This window comes from Diabrotica virgifera, chromosome 1 (genome assembly GCF_917563875.1).
Source record: "Diabrotica virgifera virgifera chromosome 1, PGI_DIABVI_V3a".
NCBI lineage: Eukaryota > Metazoa > Arthropoda > Insecta > Coleoptera > Chrysomelidae > Diabrotica > Diabrotica virgifera.
In genome coordinates this window covers 136,713,782-136,737,553 of record NC_065443.1, presented here as the reverse complement: position 1 = coordinate 136,737,553, position 23,772 = coordinate 136,713,782, and the positions used below count along the sequence as shown (strand labels likewise).

At 34.7% G+C, this 23,772-nt stretch overlaps 1 protein-coding gene across 1 annotated transcript in view; it reads left to right on the top strand.

The window, feature by feature from the left end:
* Positions 1-251: 251 nt before the first annotated feature.
* Positions 252-23,772, top strand: part of LOC126891692 (uncharacterized) — a 57,001-nt gene continuing 33,480 nt past the window's right edge. Inside the window, exons 1-2 of the mRNA XM_050660950.1 lie at positions 252-379; positions 474-724. Of these exons, the coding sequence (XP_050516907.1) occupies positions 355-379; positions 474-724 (276 nt within the window). The 5' untranslated portion in view covers positions 252-354. The remainder of the gene's footprint in view (positions 380-473; positions 725-23,772) is intronic.

Below are 23,772 nucleotides of genomic sequence, written 5' to 3'. Positions count from 1 at the left end.
ATTAGACAACTGCAAGAATATAACATGGATATAACAGCAATACAGGAAATAAGATGGACAGAAACGGGAAATTTAGAAATGGAAGATGTTATAGTCTTTTGGTCGGGTAGTGAGAACAGACATGAATACGGATATGGATTCGTAATTGCAAAAAGATTAAAAACGGCAGTGATAGATTTCAAGCCAATAAACGCACGTATCTGCTATATTAGACTCAAAGGTAAGTGGTTCAATCTCACTATACTCTCAATTTATGCCCCAACAGAAGATGCCGAAGAAGATAGGAAGGACGAATTTTACGAATTACTAGACCAACAGTATAAAGCAGCGCCAAAACATGACATCAAAATAGTAATGGGGGACTGTAATGCTAAACTAGGTAAGGAAGACTATTTAAGAGAAGTAATTGGTAAACATAGCAGCGCCAAAACATGACATCAAAATAGTAATGGGGGACTGTAATGCTAAACTAGGTAAGGAAGACTATTTAAGAGAAGTAATTGGTAAACATAGCCTACACGATACAACAAATGATAATGGACACCGGCTAACACAATTCGCAATATCTAATAACATGATTATTAAATCCACCCAATTTGAAAGAAAGGACATTTACAAGGTCACATGGGTGTCAAATGATGGAAGAACACATAACCAAATAGATCATGTCCTCATTGATGCAAGACACTCTAGTAGCATTATTAATACACGAAGTACGAGAGGAGCTGACAGCGATAGTGATCATTTTCTTGTAAAATCAAAGTTGAGAACACGAATATCAGTACAGAAGATGGAGCAACAAGAACAAAGAGAAAGATGGGACATAGAAGCTCTTCAAACACCAAATAAAGAACTGGAGTACCAAGTAGCCATAAGCAACAGATTTTAATTGCTGGGAGAGGAAGACCAAAATGTAGACCTAGGAGATGCATGGCAGCGAGTGGCATCAGTGATAGAACAAGCAGCGAAAGAAACCATTGGGAAAAAGAGGACTCGCCCAAAACAGAAATGGTTTGACAAACAATGCGAAGAAATGCTGGGAACAAAAACTCACAAAAGAATGAAAATTCTACAAAACCCTACAGATGAGAACAAAGCAGATTTTCGCAAAACGAGGGCACAGACAAGGCAACTACTCAGAACTAAAAAGAGAAGCTACATAGAATAGCAAATACGAGTAATGGAAATAAGTGGCGAGAGGAATCAAATAAGAAAATTCTTTAGGGAAGTGAAGACAGTCAGACAAGGTGGAAATGTTGGGGTAACACAAGCTATGAGAAATGAAGCAGGTGAACTGATAATGATGGAAACAGAAATCGTAGAGCGATGGAATGAATACTTTCGGAATTTACTAAATATTGAAAGTGAGATGGAGGAATCAGAGACTACATTTCATTCTGCAGATGTGGAAATACCACCACCAACACTCCAAGAAGTAAAGAATGCAATAGCATCTCTTAAAGATCACAAAGCACCAGGAAATGATGGTATAAATGGAGAATTGATAAAAAAAGGAGGAAACGTTTTACATCAAAAATTGTATGACATTATTCTCAGAGTATGGCAACAGCAGAAAATGCCTAGAGAATGGAATGGAAGCGTTATAATACCCATACATAAGAAGGGGAATAAAGAGCAATTCCGAAACTACAGAGGCATATCGCTTATTAGTACAGCGTATAAGATTCTATCAATTATCTTACTAAAGAGACTCACTCCGTATTCGGAAGATATTCTAGGCGACTACCAATGCGGCTTTCGAAGTGGAAGGTCAACAATAGATCAAATATTTACCATCCGACAAATATTAGAAAAAAACTGGGAATTCAACCGAGATGTACATCAAATCTTCGTAGATTTCCAGCAAGCATATGACTCGATAAAAAGAAGCAGACTATGGCTAGCAATGCTAGAAATGGAAATACCAAGAAAATTAGTGCAGCTCACTCAAATGTGCGTGGCAGACTCATATGCACAGGTAAAGATAGGAAACAGAACATCGATGCCATTTAGTATAACATCAGGGCTTAGACAAGGAGACCCTTTATCACCATTGCTATTCAATTTGGCTTTAGAATACGCAATAAGTAAAATATCGTCTGAACTAACAGGGGGATTAGGGCGGGTAAGAGAGAGGTGTTTTCACAGCTCGAGGAGGAAACAGGTAACCTGGGCCTTCGAATAAATGAAGAGAAGACGAAATATATGCTGGTGGCCAAAAATCCAAGACCAAGAGTTAGGCAGAACGTAACTATTAATGACCACAACTTTGAAGTAGTAAAAGAGTTTAAATATCTGGGAGCAGTAATCACATAGGACAATCACATAGAAAAAGAGGTCTCAGCAAGAATAGCTGGAAATAGAGCATTATACTCCCTATCATGATTATTAAGATCTAAGCTGCTGAAAAGACAATCTAAATTAAGACTGTATATGTCAATTATTCGCCCAGTTGTTACATATGGGAGTGAAACATGGACTCTACATCAGCGAGAAATAAATAAATTGCTGATATTTGAAAGGAAAGTCCTCAGAATGATATTTGGTCCTCAAAGAGATGAATTGACAGGAGAGTGGAGAAGGCGCCGCAATGCTGAATTGGTGACTCTATATGGTACTGAAAACATCGTCAGACATATAAAAGCTAATCGGATAAGATGGGCAGGTCATGTAGTAAGATCAGCGGAAGACAGAGTGCTAAAGACAGTGTTCTTCGAGAGACCAGACGGTAGAAGATCAGTGGGCCGTCCCAGAAAAAGATGGAAGGATGATATTGATACCGATCTATCTAGGATTGGGGTACAACAGTGGCAAATCGAAGCGCAAGATCGCAGACGATGGAGGGCCATAGTGGATGCGGCGAGGACTCACCCCGAGTTGTAAAGCCAGTCAAGAAGAAGAAGACTGGACGCGGGACGGGACTTTGATAAGGTATATCGATGTATAATTTGTTTTTGCCATCCCTAAACTCGAATAGAGCTAGAGCCACGAAGGCAGCGTTTAGACGCTGCGGTAAATCCGAGCAATTTATCGATATCGATCGAGTTGTTTTAATTTATCGTTGTGTGTAAACGGTACATCGCAACGATTTATCAGAATTTGAGTTATATTGATTGCATGGGTTGCATCAATTTATTGTAACGATCGAGTTGTTTCAGTTTATAATCAATCGCGACAATATAATAACTCAGCATCTAACGCTTTGTCCACATGAGGGCGATTTGCCAACGTCAACTCCGCGGTTTACTTGTTTTCCTTGACTTGGTAACTCCAAAGGCGGCATTAGGGTGTGATCAGGTAAAACAGGTAAAACGCGACTTAACTGATGGCAACCGCCCTCATATGTACAAAGCGTAAAGCAGCGTTTAGACGCCGCGATAAATGCGGGCAATTTATTGTGACGATAAATTGCTACGATTTATTGATTTTTTTTAAAGCTTGTTTAGGCGCTGCGATATATTGTCGCGATTGATTATAAACTGAAACAACTCCATGGTTACAATAAATTGATGGAGTCCAACTCGAATTCCAATAAATCGCTGCGATGTACCGTTTACACACAACGGTAAATTGAAACATCTCAATCGATATCGATAAATTGATCGGATTTATCGCGGCGTCTAAACGCTGCCTAAACAAACTTTAAAAAATCAATAAAGTGTAGCAAATTATCGTCACAATAAATTGCTCGCAATTATCGCTGCGTCTAAAGGCCACTTAACTAACGCACTACTAAATGTCAAAGATGATTTAGGACTACAAATCTCCGCTGAAAAATCCAAAGTCGTAATCTTCACCAGGCATAATGTGAAACCAATGCAGAAAATCAAAATAAATAAAATAGAATTTCCAGTGGATACCAATGCCAAATACTTAGGAGTTATATTAGACAGAAAACTGACCTGGAAAGCACATATTGAACAAATAGAGGTAAAATGTAACAAAAGACTGAACTTCTTAAAATCCATCATGCGAACTTGGTGGGGAGCAGAACCTCAAACAACACTAATTTTCTATAGAGCTTACATAAGATCAATAATTGATTATGGTTGTACACTTAATGGAACGACAAATAAAACCAATCTACGTAAGCTGGATATTATACAAAACAAAGCACTTAGAATCTGTCTGGGAGCAATGAAATCCACACCAGTTGAACCGTTAAGAGCTGAAGCAATCGAACCTCCATTAGAACTGAGAAGATCATTTTTAGCTGAAAAAATGATTATTAAATCACTAAAGAAAAATGCATCATTCATTAGTAGCACTTCTTCTTCTTCAAATGCAAATCCACTAATGGATGTTGGCGATAACATTTTCCATTAATTCTCTGTTTCTTGCAATGTGTATCAGTGATTGTATGTCGTTAATCCCTGTCCATTGCCTTATGTTTCGGAGCCAGGACATTTTCTTGCGTCCTATTCCTCTCTTGCCTTCAATTTTACCCTTAATTATAAGTTTAAGGAACTGGTATTTTTCGTTTCGCAGGATGTGACCCAAATACGCCGTTTTTCTTTTCTTGATGTTTTCGAAAAGCTGACGTTCTTGGTTGATTCTTTTAAGGACATCCACATTTGTGATTTTCGCCGTCCATAGTATCTTTAGGATACGGCGATAAAGCCACATTTCGAAGGCTTCTAATCTGTTTATGTCCCTCGTTTTGAGTGTCCAGCCCTCTATGCCATATAGCAGCACCGACCACACGTAGCATTTAGTAAACCTTAGTCTCAGTGTAAGGTCGAACTCTGAGCAGGTCAGTACCTTCCTGAATTTTACGAAAGCTTGTCGAGCTTGCTCAATGCGACATTTTACTTCCCTGTCCGATGCCCAGTCTTCAAAAAGCCACGTTCCTAGGTATTTGAATTTGCTCACTCTCTCAATGGACTTAGTATTCAGTGTGATGGTGGAGTTTTCAAATGCATCCAAGTTTCTGGAGATGATCATGAACTTGGTCTTTTTGGTATTAATCTCTAATCCCATTCGCTTACTGTATTCTCCGATTATAGTGACAAGTTGTTGAAGATCTGCTATGTTGTCGCAAATTAAGACAGCATTATCAGCATATCGTATGTTGTTGATCAATACTCCATTCACTTTGGTTCCCATCTCTTCATCTTCCAAAGACTCTTGAAATATGGCTTCCGAATAAATGTTAAATAAAAGAGGGGAAAGCACATATCCCTGCCGAACACCCCTTCTTATATGTATGGATTTGGATATAGAATTGTCTATTTTTAATTGTGCTGCCTGATACCAGTACAAGTTTTCAATGCATCTTATGTCTTTTTGGTCTATATCAAGCTTCTTGGGGATCTGCATTAACTTGTGATGTTGGACACGATCAAACGCTTTCTCGTAGTATAAAAAACACAGGAATACGTCCTACCTCTGATCGTAACAATTTTGGACCAACACCTGTGTTGCTACTATTGCTTCTCTTGCTCCCAAACCTTGCCTAAACCCAAACTGAGAATCACTGATGTCCCATTCACATTTTTTGTATAATCTTTGATGTAGTATTTTTAAGAATATTTTTAAAGTGTGACTCATCAGGCTAATGAGTCTGTGATCCTCACATCTTTTTGTATTGACTTTTTTGGGTAGGGGAATAAATGTAGAGAGCAACCACTGCTGAGGATAGCAACCAGTTTCATAAATAAAATTAAATATTATATGTAGTGCTGAAATTCCCCTTTCATCTAGTAGTTTGAGTATTTCTGAAGGGATTTCATCAGGTCCAGGTGCCTTATTGTTTTTTGAATATAATATTGCCTTTTCTATTTCCTCTTTAGTGATTGAAGGGCCAGTCAGCTGGTCGTCTGTATAAACTTCACTCCTGGGTCTTTCGTCATGAAAGAGCTCCTGGATATAGTTTTCCCATATATGAATTTTCTCTTTTTCACCTAGCACTACCTGGTTATCCTGATTAACTATAATAGTTGGTCTTCGTTTTCTGTATATTCCAGCAGTCTCCTTAAGCTTTTTATGTAAATTCCGATCGTCGTGCTGTCGTTGTAAATATTCTAGATCGATACATTATTCTAGATCAATTAGTAGCACATACAAGTTAAACGAATACGACTTAACTAAGCCTTTTTGGATACATAAGGACTCTCCTCCTATTTGTGAAGCATTAAGAAACGTGACCCTACAACCACAAACAAAGATAGAGATCGATTACTTTGTTCACTTTGTTGTATGTGATGTGAATATACCCCATTACTCTGAATTGTCATCATCTAATAACATAGTTATTAATCAAATTTTAGACCAACATCTAAACTATGTCACAATATACACTGATGGATCAAAAAACACTGACGGCACAGGTTGTGCCTTCGTAATACCTAAACGTATACAAAAACACTATAAGCTACATAAAAACACATCTATCTTCACAGCTGAGGCAATAGCAATTCTAAAAGCACTAGAATATGTACAACAGGAAGAGGAACAGAATGTCATTATCTTGTCCGATTCACTTTCAGTTCTAAAAATTTTAAAATCCAACTCAAACACAACAAATGATATCATCTTTAACATCCAAACAATTAAATTACAAGATCAAAATAAATTTATAAAATTCTTCTGGGTTAAAGCACACGTAGGAATAACAAACAATGAAATTGCAGATAAAATTGCCAAAGAAAGCATAGAAATGGGGGAACAGATAAATTGCGAATTAACTACGGATGAACAAATAAACATATCAAAACATAAAATGATGAGAAAATGGTCCTACTTGTGGCAAGAATACACCTTTACAAATCCAACACGTTACACCAGACTAGAAACCAAATTGAGGAAAAAACCTTGGTACAATCAGTACGATTACAATCGCAAGAGCATAACCACTATTAGCAGAATGAAGTTTGGTCACGCATGTTATCCAGCACACTTACATAAAATTAAAATACTTGAGAGTGATTTTGTGAAGTTTGTAATAAAATTGGTGACCTGGACCACATACTTTTTGATTGCCAAAAATATAGGGCTCAATCCAATGAGCTGTTCAAAAAACTTCTACAATTGAACATTGAAAGCCCATATAACATAATATATCTTCTTGCTTTAAACAGAAAAGAGATTTACGATTGTTTGTTATATTTCGTCATAATAACAAAAATACAAATTTAATAATACATTTTGCTGCTACCTTATGTCTTTCCTTAATGTATATACCTTATCTATCCGAGGCCTACCCTTGATCGTCTATAAAATGCTCAGATCGGCCCCTGGGCGAGAAGAGTGTAATCCATGTGTTAAATCCTTGTACTTTCTTTTACAAAATTTGTATCTGGCTATGTGGGTTTTACCTTAAAGCCAAAAAAAATGCCAAAGATGCTTTAGCTTTGTTATAATAAATTAATTTTACGTCGTTTAAACATGCAAATATGACAGAACATAAAAGAAAGAAATAATAAAGAAGTTAATTTATCTATTTACAATAATTTAAAATATGTAATATATGTCGTACAATTATCAACGAAACATCTCGTATGCGAGAAAAGAAAAGTCTATATAGGTATAACTTTGCCTTTGATGTTTCATCTCCGTTCTTATAACACCATAAAGATCATTTCGCAGCGTCTTATGATAATTATCCAACATTTGCCAGCAAGCCCTGTCAGCAAATTAATATTCATGCAACGAGATATATAATAAAATCTGAAAAATAAAAAATAGGAAAAAAGAGTTTAAAATAGTCATTAAATTGGTTATTAACGTTCTTGTCTCGTAGAGTCCATTAATGTCCAGATAGGTATACAAAGCGGTAACATTCAAAGACGTACCTCGAAGAATTTACAATTTTATTGTAGCATATTTTCGTTATTACCAGCTTTGGATTTCACTCCATTTTGAGGAATAATATTTTTTTGTTAATTCATGCATAATATACAGGTTGCATGGTATGTTAAAGTACTGTAGTGGAATGGGAGACATCGAGTACCGAGATCCATAGGCGTGGGGCAAAACTATAGATTTTTTCTCGTAAAATACTTAAATGTTTAGTATGAATACATTTTTATTCATAATACAAAATTCTTATAAAAACTTTTTTAGAAAGTTATTACATTACTTACTTCCTTACTTACTTATTCCTCTTCACTCCATGCGGAGCATAGGGTGTCAACTGTCTGCCTCCATTCTGTTCTATCCTTTGCACTGATTTTTAATTCTGCCCAGGTTTTCCCAATAGCATTAATTTCTTTCTCGACACTTCTTTTCCACGTTTCTACGGGTCTACCTGGTCTTCTTTTTCCATGTGGTGTGTATTCTAGGGCTTCCCTCGCTATGTCTGTGTCAGGTCGCCTTAGTGTGTGCCCCATCCAACTCCATTTCCTTTTGCATATTGTCTTATATATAGGTTTCTGGTTAGTTCTTGTCCATTACTCTTGGTTTGATATGCGGTTTGCCAGTAAATGTTAAGAATGTTAAGAAATTAGGAAATTCCTCTATAAGAAATGTATCCGTTCGATACATTTTTTTGGCACTTTCCAAGTTTCTGCTCCGTATAGTAGCACAGTCTTCACGTTGCTGTTGAATACTCTTATCTATACTTGTCATATGACATGAAGACCACATTTTCCTTAGCATATTGAATGCGTTTTGAGCTATTCCTATTCTCCGTTTTACGTCCTCCTCCATCCCTCCTTTGTTGTTTAAAATACCGCCCAAGTAATAAAATTTCTCTACAGTTCCTAATTTCGTCCCTCCCAGTGATATTCCCATTTCTCTTGGTGTATTTATTTTCATTATCTGAGCTTTTCTGACGTTTATGTTAAGTCCGACCTTCTTCCCCGCTTCTGCTACTTTTTTAGTTTTGCGTTGCATGTGTTGTCTTTTTTCTGTTAAAAGGCATATATCATCAGCAAATTCCAAGTCCTCAAGTTGGTTAAAAACATTCCATCTTATTACTAGTAGTCTTGAACATGATCCAGTCGATTACTATCAGGAATAAGGTGGGAGAGAGCATACAGCCTTGCCTAACTCCTGTACCAATATCTATTTGTTCTGTTAACTTCCCTTGGTGGACTTTGCGTGCTGAGGACCCTTCGTAGAACAGTTTTATAATTCTAATATACTTGGGAGGTATTCCGTATTTCTCTAGCAATTTCCAAAGTTATTACATTATAATTATTATAACTATTAAATTTATATACATATATTCATGATATTCCTGATCATCATAATTCTCTTTACCGTTATCCCTACTAGGGATTAGCTTCCCTAATTGCATTCTCCATAAGTTTCTATCTTGCGTCATTTCAACATCAATCCCCTTTACCGACATGTCCTGCCTAAGCGTTTCCCCCAGGTCTTTTTTGGTTTTCCTCTACTGCTTCGTCCAGGAACCTGCAGTTCAGCAATTCTTCGTATTGGGTGATTACGGTCTCGACGTTGAACATGATCAAACCATCTTAACCTATGCTCCTTCATTTTGGCATCAATTGGTGCCACACCTACACTTTCCCTAATATACTCATTCCTAATTTTATTCTTTCTGTTACTCCACTCATCAAAGGAAGTTAATAAGGCACGTTAAGGAGTCAATAAGTACAGATAGAACGAAACTTGTAAAAAACAGCCAGGAATCGAACATAAAAAAGTCGTATGCAGGTCAGACATATAGAGAAAAATTACATACAGTCTTAGATACTTGGAAACATGAGAGGACAGTCACAAAAAGATTCAAAACATTTGTTAAAAAAAAAGAACGAACAAGAGAAGCTAACAGTTACCATTAAAAAAAACAAATGAAAATGTATTGGACATACGCTTAAAAGAAATCAAATTAACATAGAAATTTGTTTTAAAAATATCATTGAGCTATTGATCAAATAAAATACTTAGAGAAAAAATTATACTCAATAGTTTTAATTGATACCTTTCAGGCCTTTGGTGTGGTCTGGATCTGAACATACGGAAAACCAAAATACTAAATACTTGTAATAAACAAATAACAGAATATAAAACCATCTATACATGTACATAGTACCAAACTTGAGCGAGTTAATCACATGGTTTACCTTGGAGTAAAGATAAAATTAGATCCAGAATAGAGCAGATCAGAGACCCTTTTAAAAGGATTTCCAAGGTGGTATATAACAGAGACCTAAAATTGGCATTGCGGATTCGCCTACATCTCTGCTACGTGTTCACGGTCTTACTTTATGGTGTCGAGTCGTGGACTGTGAATAAAATTGATCTAAATCGCCTTAACATTTTCGAAGTGTGGTGTTATAGAAGAAGAAGAAGAAGAATTTTAAAAGTTTGTTAGGTGGAGAAGATTCGAAACTTCACAATACTAGAACGTCTCAGCAAGACTACTGAGATTATAAAAAGCATCAAGAAGAGAGAGCTGGAGTCATCATTTCGGACATATAATGAGAGTTTCCAAATATAGGTTGCTACAAAATATTATGCAAGGGAAAATAGCAGGCAAACGCAGTCCAGGACGAAAAAGGCCTTCATGATTGAAGAACTTGAGAGATTGGTATGATATGTTCATCATCATTCTCTTTGCGTTATCCCTATGCGGGGCGGCTTCCCTAATTGCATTTCTCCACACAATTCTATCTTGAGTCATATCAATGTTAATCCCCTTTACCAACATGTCCTGCCTTATCGTCTCCCCCCAGGTCTTCTTTGGTCTTCCTCTCCTACTCCTTCCAGGAATCTGCACTTCAGCTATTCTTCGTATTGGGTGATTAACGTCTCGACGTTGAAAATGACCAAACCATCTTAACCTATGCTCTCTCATTTTGGCATCAATACTCATTTCTAATTTTATACTTCTTTGTCACTCTACTCATCCATCTAAGCATTCTCATTTCCGCCACATGCATTCGTTGTTTCTCTTACTTTTTCACTGCCCAACATTCAGTTCCGTACATCATAGCAGGTCTTAAGGCTGTTTTATAGAATTTTTTCTTCAGCTTCATTGGAATTTTTCTGTCACACAACACACCACTCGTTTCTTTCCACTTCATCCATCCAGCCCTAATTCTACTGCATGCATCTCCATCTATTTCTCCATTACTCGATAATACCGATTCTAGGTACTTAAAACTATTGCTTTTCACAATCATTTCACCATCCAAATATACCATTTTATTTGTAGTAACTCCATCTTTAAATGAACATTCCAAATACTCTCTTTATGTCCTTCTAAGTTTAAAACCTTTTTCCTCCAGAGCTTGTCTCCACTGTTCCAGTTTTTGTTCTAAGTCTCTGTCACTATTTCCTATTAACACTACATCATCAGCATACATTAGGCACCATGGAATGCTACCCTGTAGTTTCGCTGTTATCTGGTCCAAAACTAATGAGAATAAATAAGAACTAAGCACCGAGACTTGGTGCAATCCTACTTTCACCTGAAATTTATCAGTCTCTCCCACACCTGTCCTAACACTAGTCGTTACTATCTCATACATATCTCTCACAATCTTTACACATTCGCCAGGGACTCCTTTCTTATTGAGTGCCCACCACAGAATCTCTCGAGGAACTCTATCATATGCTTTCTCAAGATCAATGAATACCATATGAGCGTTGGTCTCTTTATTCCTGTATTTTTCCATCAGTTGCCTTACAATAAAAATTGCATCTGTTGTTGATCTGCCCTGCATAAAGCCAAATTGTTTATCGGATATTTCGGTTTCTTCACGTATCCGTCTATCAATTACTCTCTCCCATATTTTCATGGTGTGGCTAAATAGTTTTATAGCCCTGTAGTTTGTACATTGTTGTATGTCTCCCTTGTTTCTGTAGACAGGTACTAATATACTGCTTCTCAATTCGTCTGGCATTTGTCCAACATACTTCCCCAGGAATGTCACCTGGTCCGACTGCTTTTCCTTTTTTATTTTTTGAAGCGCTTGAGCCACTTCCTCGTTTGTTATTCTGGTAACCATTGCTGTTATTGTCTCCGTTAACTCCACAGGCTGTTTGTCAAATTCTTCATTTAATAAACTGTCAAAATACTTTCTCCATCTCTTTTTGACATCCTTTTCGTGAATTAGTATTTTATTATTTTCATCTCGGAGTCATCTAGTCTGATTAAAATCTCTTGCTTTCTTTACTCTCTGTTTGGCTATTTTATTATCTTTGCTTCGCCTTCCCTGGTATCAAGTTGATCGTATAGGTTTGAATACGCTTCTGCTTTAGCTTTTGCTACTGCTACTTTCGCTTCCGTTTTGGCGACCATATAGTTTTGAAGATCTATGTCCGATCTGGTTTCTTGCCACTTTTTATATAATTTTTCCTTCTCTTTTATTTTGCCTTGTACTTCATTTGACCACCACCAAGTCTCTTTATCCTCAAACTTCTTTCCTGACGCTTTCCCAAGTATTTCAATAGCTGTCTCTCTAATAATATTAGCCATTTTCCTCCAAATTGTGTTAGGGCTTCCTTTCATGTTCCAATATATTTTTTCTACTATTCTTTCCCTGAATAGACCTTCTTTCTCATCTTTTAGCATCCACCACTTGATTTTTCGTGGTCCTCTCCGATATTTTTGTTTAATTTCGCATTTTACTTCGATGTCCAGAACAAGCAGCTTATGTTGTTCGCTTACTGTCTCACTAAGTATTACCTTGCAGTCCTTGCATTCACGTATGTCTTCTTTCCTTATCATAATGTAGTCTATTTGGGATTGATGTTGTCCACTTTTGTAGGTAATAAATTGAATTTCTCTCTTTTTAAAGAATGTGTTAACAATCGCCATATCCAATGCTGTTGCTAATTCAAGCATGTCATCTCCAGCTTCACTTCTAGTTCCAAAGCCTAAAATCCCCCATGTATTGTTTCATATCCTGTCTTGGCTTGGCCCACATGTGCATTGAAATCCCCTCCTATTATAACTTTCTCCTCTGCTGGAATATCACTCAGTACGTCTCCTAATTGGCCATAGAAAGCTCTTTTTTCATTCTCGCCCAGACCTGTTTGAGGAGCATACACACACAACATTTAATACCTCTTTATCAATTACAAATTTCAGTGGCATCATTCTATCACTCGTTCTTACAACTTCTACTACGTTATCTTTCAGTTCACTATCAGCAATTATACCAACTCCATTTCTAGTGTTACTACTCCCTACATACTACAATTTATATCCATCACCTAGTTCTTTCGCCCTTTGTCCTTTCCACTCTTCTTCGTGTGAGCGCATCCACTAACTCCAGACTCTTGCCTGTAAGACTACCAAGATTCCAAGACCCTATCCTGATTTTTCTAACCTGTAATGGTGTCCCCCGTGAGATAGTCCTCACCCGGAGATCCGAACGGAGGCTATTTTTACTTCCGGAATATTTTATCTCAGGAGATGCCATTATTTCAGTATAAGTTTTTATTGCGTTGGAGAAGGTCTTTTCATTATTATGGCCTGAAAAGATTGTTGGATATTTGATGTCTGAATGCCTTTTATATTAGCACCATACCCTGCCCTGGTATGGTGCGATATGGTATGATATGTTATGATAATAAATTGATACAAGCATGCTATTTAGAGTGGCAGTAAATTAAGATAGGTATTATGGTATACCCTATTCCACGAACATACGCCTGTTTTGGATTACTTTGACAACGAATATTTTACTGTGCAAAATAAGAAGAACGAAAGTAAATTTCAAATTACATTGTTGTTTATTGGAATAATTATTAGCGCCATTTACTTTCGTACTTCTTATGTTGCACAGTAAAATATTCGTTGGCGAAGTAATCCAAAACAGGCGTATGTTCGTGGAATGGCCCATAACCAATGTTGTGAAAGGACATTGTACATGAAGAAGAAAAATAGATATCGCAAATAATGCTCTCCTGTAGTTACGCCTCTGACAACAAGATCTAGTTATCGCTAATTTATTTAATCAAATCAGAAAATTTGTGAATAAATGTTGTTCGAGGTATTTTAAATGCTGGTATTAATTACTTGTAATAATTAACTATTGGCATGTGGAATGCTTCAAAAGATTAAGTTAGTTCATTACTGTTTTCACTGAATGTATATTTGTAAAATGCATGAAGCTTTATTTACACTGCTTTGAAGACTTCCAAGACCGATAACCAAATATCTACATAATAAATAAATGCTGCATATTTGTTCAACGACAATTAGTTTTGAATATTTATATTCCTTTGAGGATTTTCGTAAGGAATTATTTACAAGTTTAACGATATTCGGCGTTTATCATGTCCATAAATGTATTTATACGATTAAAAAGGAATCGTGTTTCCACAGCAATGACAAATAAGTAAACTACCAGCATTCGTTGTGAAGATGATAAGAAAGGAAATGTGACTATGTATAGCAAGTAAAGAACTGTTTTGTAAGAAATTACTGGTAGATTTAGTAGAACTAAAAAATTAAAATAGATATAGAATATAGACTAAAAAAAGAATGTGTGTGTACTTTCTTCTTCTATTAGTTATACTTCTATTATGTGATTTCAACGAAATTGATATATGTACTGTTATATAATTTTCATGGGGAAAATTTAGAATTTAGAGCATTCATTTTATATCCAAGACCACAAGATCATACATTTTCATCGCCCTGTATATAGCCAAAATTTGTAAATGATATAATTAGTTGTAAGCAGTGATTCGTGGTAAAGCGGAAAAGTGTAGTGATAAAGATTCTACGAACAGACTTAACAATTCAAAACAATGGAACTAAATTATGATCGGTTTTAGAAAGTGGATGTATTCGCGGTTGGAGTGAATAGGACGTTTCTAAATGGTTTCCTCGAAAGCAACGACGGTAAAACAGATTTGAGTTTTAAACAGTTTTAAACAGATTTGTTTAGTTTTAGAATAGAAGGTTTTCTTCTCTAGGATATAAGAAAGAAGTTTATTTTAATATCTCCTGAAAATTTGACAAGACAGAAAATTTGTATACAACACTATTTGTTCTTAAGAATTGAAAGTAGGGAGGTAATGTCGAGAGAATGCTTGTGATTGAGCCCTGTTGAGCTGAGTTGTCAGTTGTTGACAGCGTACGAGTCAGTAACTCAGCATTTGGTGTTTTGGGCGTTTTTCCAAAACTGAGTGATACTCAAATAAAGGAGTGATTTTCAAAACCACATGAAAACTATACTGATGATGTTGGACCTGAAAAAGATGAACTACTGCAGTTCAAATATTTTATAGTCCATCTCCAGGACTTGTAGCGAAAACAGTTTATTCCTGCTTCATAGTTTTTTTGGGTTATTTATGAGAACAAATTCGAATCGAAGTTTCGAAATTTGTCAGTAGCTTGTAAGATTTATGTTACGCTAATGATTGCAAATTCAACAGACGAACAGTCATTTTCAAAAACGAAAATTATTAAAAACTGTTACCGTTTAACAGTGGCACAAAATATACTCGCATTGGCGCATTTCCCTCAATTATGGCTATTGAGAATGATGTGCTCGAAAATTTGGAAGTTGAAGATATTTTAAGTAGTTTTGTTTCTATGAAACTCAAAAAATTTACTTTATAATAATTTAATTAATTTATAAGGCTTTGAAATATCAAACTAAATTAAATCCATAATTATTTATTATTACATAATTATGTAATAACAACGAGCATGTAATGACGGGTATTACTCACGATGATGAAGTTTGTGACACGAACCGAAGGCGAGTGTCGTTATTCATCAAAGTGAGTAATAGCCATTACATATCAGTAGAATACTATACTCTTTCTACGACCTTATTTTTTTTTTCTTTATTAGAAAAATTATTATAGTATATTATATATTATACTTTAAAATGAATCGTTCGTTTATTGATAAATATAACTAAAAAAAAACTAAAATAATTTTTTATTGCAAAATTATATAAATAGTTTCTTGACCATTTCTTATATTCAATAAATGTCCACCATAATACTATATCAAAGGAATACCGCTCGGCGATGGAGGGGTTATCCGAGGTTTTGAAAGAAAAAGACAAAAGTTTCTTAAGAGGCCTCCTAGCTTGGGTTGCCTAGGGGCGTCAAGATTCTTAATCCGGGACTGAATTTGCCTATTTAAATAATAGATGTATTCAGTACTATTCAGTCACTTACTGGGCTAAATTATGACTTATTGGCTGCAATGAATGTTAGGTGGCTACAAGTAAAAATAGTAACGTTCACCATTATCATGGTGGGTCTTGGTCTGATCTAGAATCAGTTTCCATTCCTTAACACTCATAAGTCGTCTTCCATCTGGTCTTTAAATCGTGCTCTGGGTCTGCCTCTTTTCCTCACTCCATCCGGTATCTGGCTATAAATGTGTGTCGACGGCTCCACCTCATTCATTCTCTCTAAGTGGCCTACCCACTGTAATCTGTTTATTTTGATAGATCTATCAATACTAGGTTCACTATAAAGGTGGTAAAGCTCAAAATTTTATCCTCTACGTTATAATCCGTTTTACTGCAGGCTTTTATAAATATGTCTGAGAATTTTACGTTTAAAACAGCCTAACCGTTGGTTTTTCACCCCTTTTTGTCATCGTTCATGTTTCTGACGCGTAAGCGAGTACGGGCTTGATAAGAGTTCTGTATATCAATATATTTTCCATATAGTTCAGAGAAATAAGGAAAAAAATATCCTGTTGGTGACACAACCCCCTCCAGGCCGAAATCAAATTTTTTGAGTAGTATGGACATCTATATTAATAACCTATATGTTTCCTGCAGCCGATTTTGATGATATACATAGTTATAAACAAATGAAGATCAAAAATACGGTAAATTTTCGTTTTTTTCGTCTATAACCAAACAGTTAAGTATTTTAAACAAATTTGAGAGTGAGACACTTATAAATCGTATAAAAAACTTCAATATGGCCTTCGCTGAATATGTCTATCCTTATTGGTTGCTTAAAAAATTGCAAAATAAATAATAAATTTTGAGTTTTTATAAATATTCATAACTTATCTAAAAATGAACTTAAAACGTTCTTATTACACGGAATGCTGAGACTTCTGGTGCTTAAATCATACCCTAAATTTCAAAGCAATTGGTCAAATAGTTTAATAGTTATTTAACCAACAAATATATTAATAAGGGCGATTAACAATTGAGATATTTTAACGCGTGAGTGGTCGAGCGCGTTAATATTCGAGATTGTTAATCGCCATTTTAATTCACGAGTTCGTTACAAAACTTTTCCGTCGACCGTACATTTCAGAAATAAAGATATATCCATCTTTTGATTTTTCAAATCCACAGAATTTTAAACAATAAAGTAAATAATGACATACAATGACAGATAGTACTAACAGCGGCTACTGGATTTTAAATTTTTTAGTGGGAATATAAATAGGTATATGTTTGGTTGCCTACACCATAGGTCACTACCAATCATAGAGCGTTTAATTAATTTATGCAAGCAATGTATGTTGTGTTGCCTATAATGAAATCGTTCATTAATAGAAAATCATTCATTAATAGGGGTCATTAATCAATGATTTTGAGGGTGTTAAAATTAATCATAAATGGACGGTCGACGGAAAAAGGTATTTAATTTGTTTATCCCATATTAATTTTTTTTGCAACGCTATAAGTCAGAAAATTATGAAGTTACACTAATACTTTGGATAGTTTATGAAAGAAGAAGATTTATACTATTAATTTAATTTAAAAAATGACAAAACATAATTCTAAATAATGCAAAATTATTTTGCAAAAACATGTGAATTAACAAAAGAGGGGGCTAAATTTGTCCCTAATTGTCCTAGGACAATTGTTTTTCTTTCTAAATGTGTATAAAAATTCAGTCTTTCCAAATTTGAAAAAATAATTTTTCTATGGGTAACGGTTAAAAAGTTATTCCAATTGTTTTTAAGTAAGCAAAAAATCGACGTGTTTTTGCAAAATAATTTTACTGTTTAAAATTAATTTTTGTCATTATTTTTTTTAATTAAGTCAATAGTATAAATGTTCTTCTTCCATAAACTGTCAGAAGTCCTACTGTAACCTCATAATTTTCTGACTTATAGTGTTGCAAAAAAAATGAATTTAGGATAAACAAATTAAATAACTTTTAAACTAAACTATTTGACCAATTGCTTTGAAATTTAAAATATAATTTAAGCACCAGCAGTCTCAGCAATTCTTGTAATAAGAAGGTTCTAAGTTAATTTTTACATAAGTTATGAATATTTATAAAAACTCAAAATTTATAATTTATTTTGCAATTTTCTAAGCAACCAATAAGGATAGATATATTCATCGAACGCCATATTGAAATTTTTTAGACAATCTATGAGTTTCTTACTCTCAAATTTGTTTAAAATGCTTAACTTTTTGGTTATAAACTAAAAAAACGAAAATTTACCGTTTTTTTATCTTCATTTGTCTATAACTATGTATATCATCAAAATCGACTGCAGGAAGCATAAAGGTTATTAATATAGATGTCTACTACTCAAAAAATTTGGTTTCGGCCTGGAGGGGGATGTGTCACAAGAAAAATCTTATTTCTCTGAACTAATAGAAAGATTTTCTTTAATCCATAGTACGCTCTCAAATATTTCAGAAAATGTAATTTTCGAAGTGACCTCGATTTTTTGCTCGCTAGTATAATTGCCCTATTTAAATAATAGATGTATTCAGTCACTTACTGGGCTAAATTATGACTTGGCTGCAATGAATGTTAGGTGGCTACAAGTAAAACTAGTAACGTTCATCCGACATAAATCTAGTAGTATGGCGTGTATGTTTCCACCGTACCATACGCTCTCGTTGTATTCGGAATAATTAATCCCCCGTGTTGCACATAATATTGTTACTGTATAATTAGCGGGCATGTAGTTTCGACTGCTGTCTCTTGTTCTAGCTGTTAGAGAGATGGGGAGCTTGAGTTCGTATGTGAGGTCTCTTGCTTGTTCGTAACGGAGATATATTGCCGGCAAAAGCCACTGTTCTCCCACAAAAATATTATTTATTATGGAAGAAACGGTATTTCTTGCAGCTTTCTTTTATCAATTTTATTATTTGTTTACCCTTTATTAAATAATTATTATATTATTTTCTTCTATACTACACCATGTTATTATTCCATATTTTTGATCATAGTCCAGAGAAATAAGGTAAAAATATCTCCTGTTTCTGATAAGTATAGACCACAATAACTAAAATCTTTATGTTTCCTGCAATGAGTTATGTGGATTTTTTAAATTATTAACAATCAAATGGCCAAAAAATATATCATTTTATGGACTATTGTCTATTAGTATAGATAGAGTAAAGCATTTTGAACGAATTTGGGGATAACTATTTGATAATAGTTATTTATGAAACACGACTCAATCAAAAGAAAAGATATATTATGGGAAAGCCTAAAGAAGAAACAAGTAAGTGAAGAACTGATAGAAGCAACAAAAAGTATATACTGTTATGCTCTACCTTTTATATTTATTTAGATTAATTAGCAAATTCTTAATTTGATTGATTATCCAATTATTTTATTTATTGCCTATGTAAAGACATAACTAAATTCCAATTAAATTTTTCCAATCAATTTCATTATCAGGGCTAATTTTGTATTTGATATAATACCTGTAATCTGTGGATTCTAGTATTTCTAGTTGCTTACTTCTTCCAGGGTAGAAACAGGGAAATTGACAACACTCAAATTCATATAAATGTAATCTATTGTTTTTATCAAATGCCGTGTACAATATGATTCAAAAATATTAAAATTTAACTTTGTTGCAACAATTCCTAATTTAATAAATTAAAACTCTAACTCTGATATCTCCTTGTTTTGACAAAATTATTTATTTAATTAATTTCTTATTTACTCATACTAAATTGAAAGAATTTTACTTTTCCTCTTTTGAATTGATTTCTCAAATTTGAAATGACTAACTGCGTTACAAAAAAATTATTTAATAAACAAGTAAACAAATATGGTCTTGATATAAATAACTTTTCTCCATTCAGACAAATGCTTTCACTAACCTTTTATTCTTCACTCCCTCGTTTTCTGGATTGCGCTGTCCTTGATTCTCTCAACACGTACTCTCTGGTTGTTGAGAAAAAGTCCCCCTCGTCAAAACTGCTTCCAAGAAAAACACACAGGACTTGCTCGAATATCTGGTGCACAAACGGATAATAATCAGCTACTCGTTCTAGACAAACAAAGGAATCTCCCTCGGACCAGGAAAATTAACTCCTCAACCGGTCGACGATTTGGTTTCAACTTGACTCTGCTCACAAAGGCTGATCTCACCACTCTACACTGATTATCCACTTTTAAAACTCGACTGCCTTCTTCAGATGTCAATTACACAGTGACCTTATTTTTCTCTCAAATCCACACTCTCACATCCATTATCCCTTCTCTCGATATTTTTCGTCCAATAAACAACAACCTCTCTCAAACCATTTATTTCTTAAGAAACCCAATATTCTTCCACATAGCTTTTTCCAATTTGTCAAATTTCAAGGAAAATCATAATTAGTTATTTTCTACTCTCTACTTTTACAACTAAAAATAACACAGTTTGTATACCACATTAAAATACCTTCCCGGAAGGATCTGAAAAACATTATTATCCCGTCAACGCTCTTTCCACTTTCTAATCACCGAAATGTTTTGTTAATGTCCCGTCCCTTTCGTCGAATAATTATCACTAATCGTTTTAATTTTTCCGAAACACTTGTTTACTAGTAAAATTAAATTCTAAACAAATTTGGCCATATACAGGGTGATGAAAAACTATCATTTCATGGTCGTCGATATAAATTTAATTTTTTTTTAATTTCATTAAAAAACCAATTCCACAACAATACATAAAAACAACAAATACAGTAAGAATGTTAAATATACAGTCAGAACCATTTGAAACAACTCAAGGAGTTAGACAAGGGGGAAATCTCAGCCCAGTGCTATTCATAAATGTAATAGATGAGATAGTGAAAGAATGTAAGAAAACTTTCAAAAAATACTGCATAGGTTGGAACAGAATGCAAATGATAAACGCTGAGATGTGTATATTTGCAGACGACATAGTATTAATTGCGGAAACAGCAGAAAAACTGAAATACAACTTAGAGAAATGGAACCTAGAAGCAAGCAAATACAACTTAAACGTAAACAAAGAGAAGACTCAGATAATGAAAATATCAAAGAAACAAGGGACGGAAGATCAAATAGAAGTAATGATAGATCAACAAAAAATAATACAGACAAATTCATACAAATACTTAGGAACAGTAATCAACAATAAAGGAGATATAGAGGACGATCTTAACAACAGAATGGAAAACACAGGAAAACTATTCCAAGCACTAAATAGAGGATTCCTTAATAATAAAGAAATATCAACAAAGACCAATATGACAATATACAAAACAATATATAGACCTACGGTGATATATGGAGCAGAAAATTGAATATTAAACAAAAGACAGCAGAGCAGAATTCAGGCAGCAGAGATGAAATACCTCAGAAGAACGATCGGAGTAAAAAGAACTGACAGAATCAGAAATGAAGAAATAAGAGAAAGACTCAAAATCAAACCGTTAATCGACTTAATCAAGGAGAAAAAATTGGCATGGTTCGGACATCTAACCCGGATGGACAATAATAGACAAGTAAAAAGAGTGTGGGAAAAAAACCAACAGGGAAGAACAGAAGAGGACGACCCATTAAAGAATGGAATAGTGACATCTCGCAGATACTACAGAGTAAGGGTAAGACTTGGCAGGAAGCAACACAGATGGCATCCAATAGGAAGGAATGGAGAGAGTTCATTAAGGCGAGGTTTCCCCAACACGACTCTACCTTATCGGCAGAGTCTACGAGAAGTGTACGGTAAATTGAAGCTGTAGTTACAAAAAAGGAAATATGTATCTCTTTGTACTCAGTTTATAACGCTCAAAAAATTACGGGATCTGGATTTCAATGCATATTTTTTTTATAATTCTCGTATCAAAGTTACGCGTGAAGTTAGTCGTATTGATGACAGTAGGGGAAACATCCGCGACCCATTAAGAGCTAGGACACCTAAGAAGATTGTAAATTACTGTATAGTCCTGTCGCCAGGGAGGGTACAACGGCCTCCTGTATTCAGATGGACTTACCCAAGTTTTTATTATGTATTTTGGCTCGTAGAACACGAATTTTTTGGGTAACAGTTGATCCGGATGTCGATAAGATTGTTATAAACAAAGAGGTTGAGGAATTACATAACAGCGATTTCTCGCAAAACAAAACATGTTTTTGTATTTTTTGGGCCATTCTAACCAAAAAATGTTCCTACAAGTTTTTTCGTATGATGCATAGTTTTCGAGATAAACGCGGTTGAACTTTCAAAAAATCGAAAAATTGCAATTTTTGAACCCGAATAACTTTTGATTAAAAAATAAAATAGCAATTCTGCTTACCGCATTTGAAAGTTCAAGTCAAATTCTATCGGTTTCGAATATATACATTGCTAAAAATTTATGTGTTTATTGCTAAAAAAAGCTATAAACACATAGTGTTTCCCGTGCCTAATACATGCGTTTACATGCATGCTACGTAGAAATAGCCTCGCTTGCACTTGTACCTACTCTACCTACTCGTTCGATTTTAAATGAGAAATCATTGAAAACATCACTCCAGCACTTGGTGCTTATACTTTTGTTTAACAATAAAATAATAAATTTTTAGCAATGCAAATAACTAAAACCGATATACTTTGACTTGAACTTTCAAATGCGGTAAGCAGAACTGCTATTTTATTTTTTAATCAAAAGTTATTCGGGTACAAAAATTGCAATTTTTAGATTTTTTGAAAGTTCCACCGCGTTTATCTCGAAAACTAGCCATCCTACGAAAAAAATTGTAGAAACACTTTTTGGTTAGAATGTCCCAAAAAATACAAAAACATGTTTTGTTTTGCGAGAAATCGCTGTTATGTAATTCCTCAACTTCTTGGTTTATAACAATCTTATCGACATCCGGATCAACTGTTACCCAAAAAATTCATGTTCTACGGGTCAAAATACATAAGAAAAACTTGGGAAAGTCCATCTGAATACAGGAGGCCGTTGTACCCCCCCTGGCGACAGGACTAGTAATTTAATGAATTGTATTATAAACGGCCCAACGCCGAAAGGTACAAATGGGTTTACTGATTAAGTAAGTAAGTATTTATGAAACAGTTCGTGAAGTATGCTTTTTGCGAACGCACGCGATATTTAGAGCACGAGCGACAGCGGAGCGAGTGCTATACATTGCGTAAGTTCGCAAAAGTACTTCACGCACAGTTTCATACAATATTTTATCTCCGATAAACCAATTTAAAAAACTGTAACTTTTCGTCACTGGTATTCATTTCTATTCTACAATTTTTAGAACTTTGACATTTAAAAATTCTAACTTCTTTCAAACCACAAAATTGTCAAAACTTTTGTTGTAATTTATTGCTCATTATATCATCACCATGACAACGCGAAAGATAAGTATATTTGATTATATGAAAGTGTGCCAAAAAACAGTGCGAAAAGTAAATCCCATTTAAAATACATTGTTACTTCACGCACACTTTAAACCCTTCACGCATTGCTATGTATAATGACAGTTTTCACAAACTAAAAACTTAATATGACATAGAGTAGATAAAACACGTTTAAGGTTTTAAACCGGCGCTTTTTGAATGTTGACTTAGGCCATCCGCACACACAGCTACTAAAAAGAAACCAGTTGATAACTTTACTTACCAATCAGTTACTTAGTAGTCACTGCACATGTATTTTAATGAGTGTCCGCACACAGCGCTACTAGTTAGCA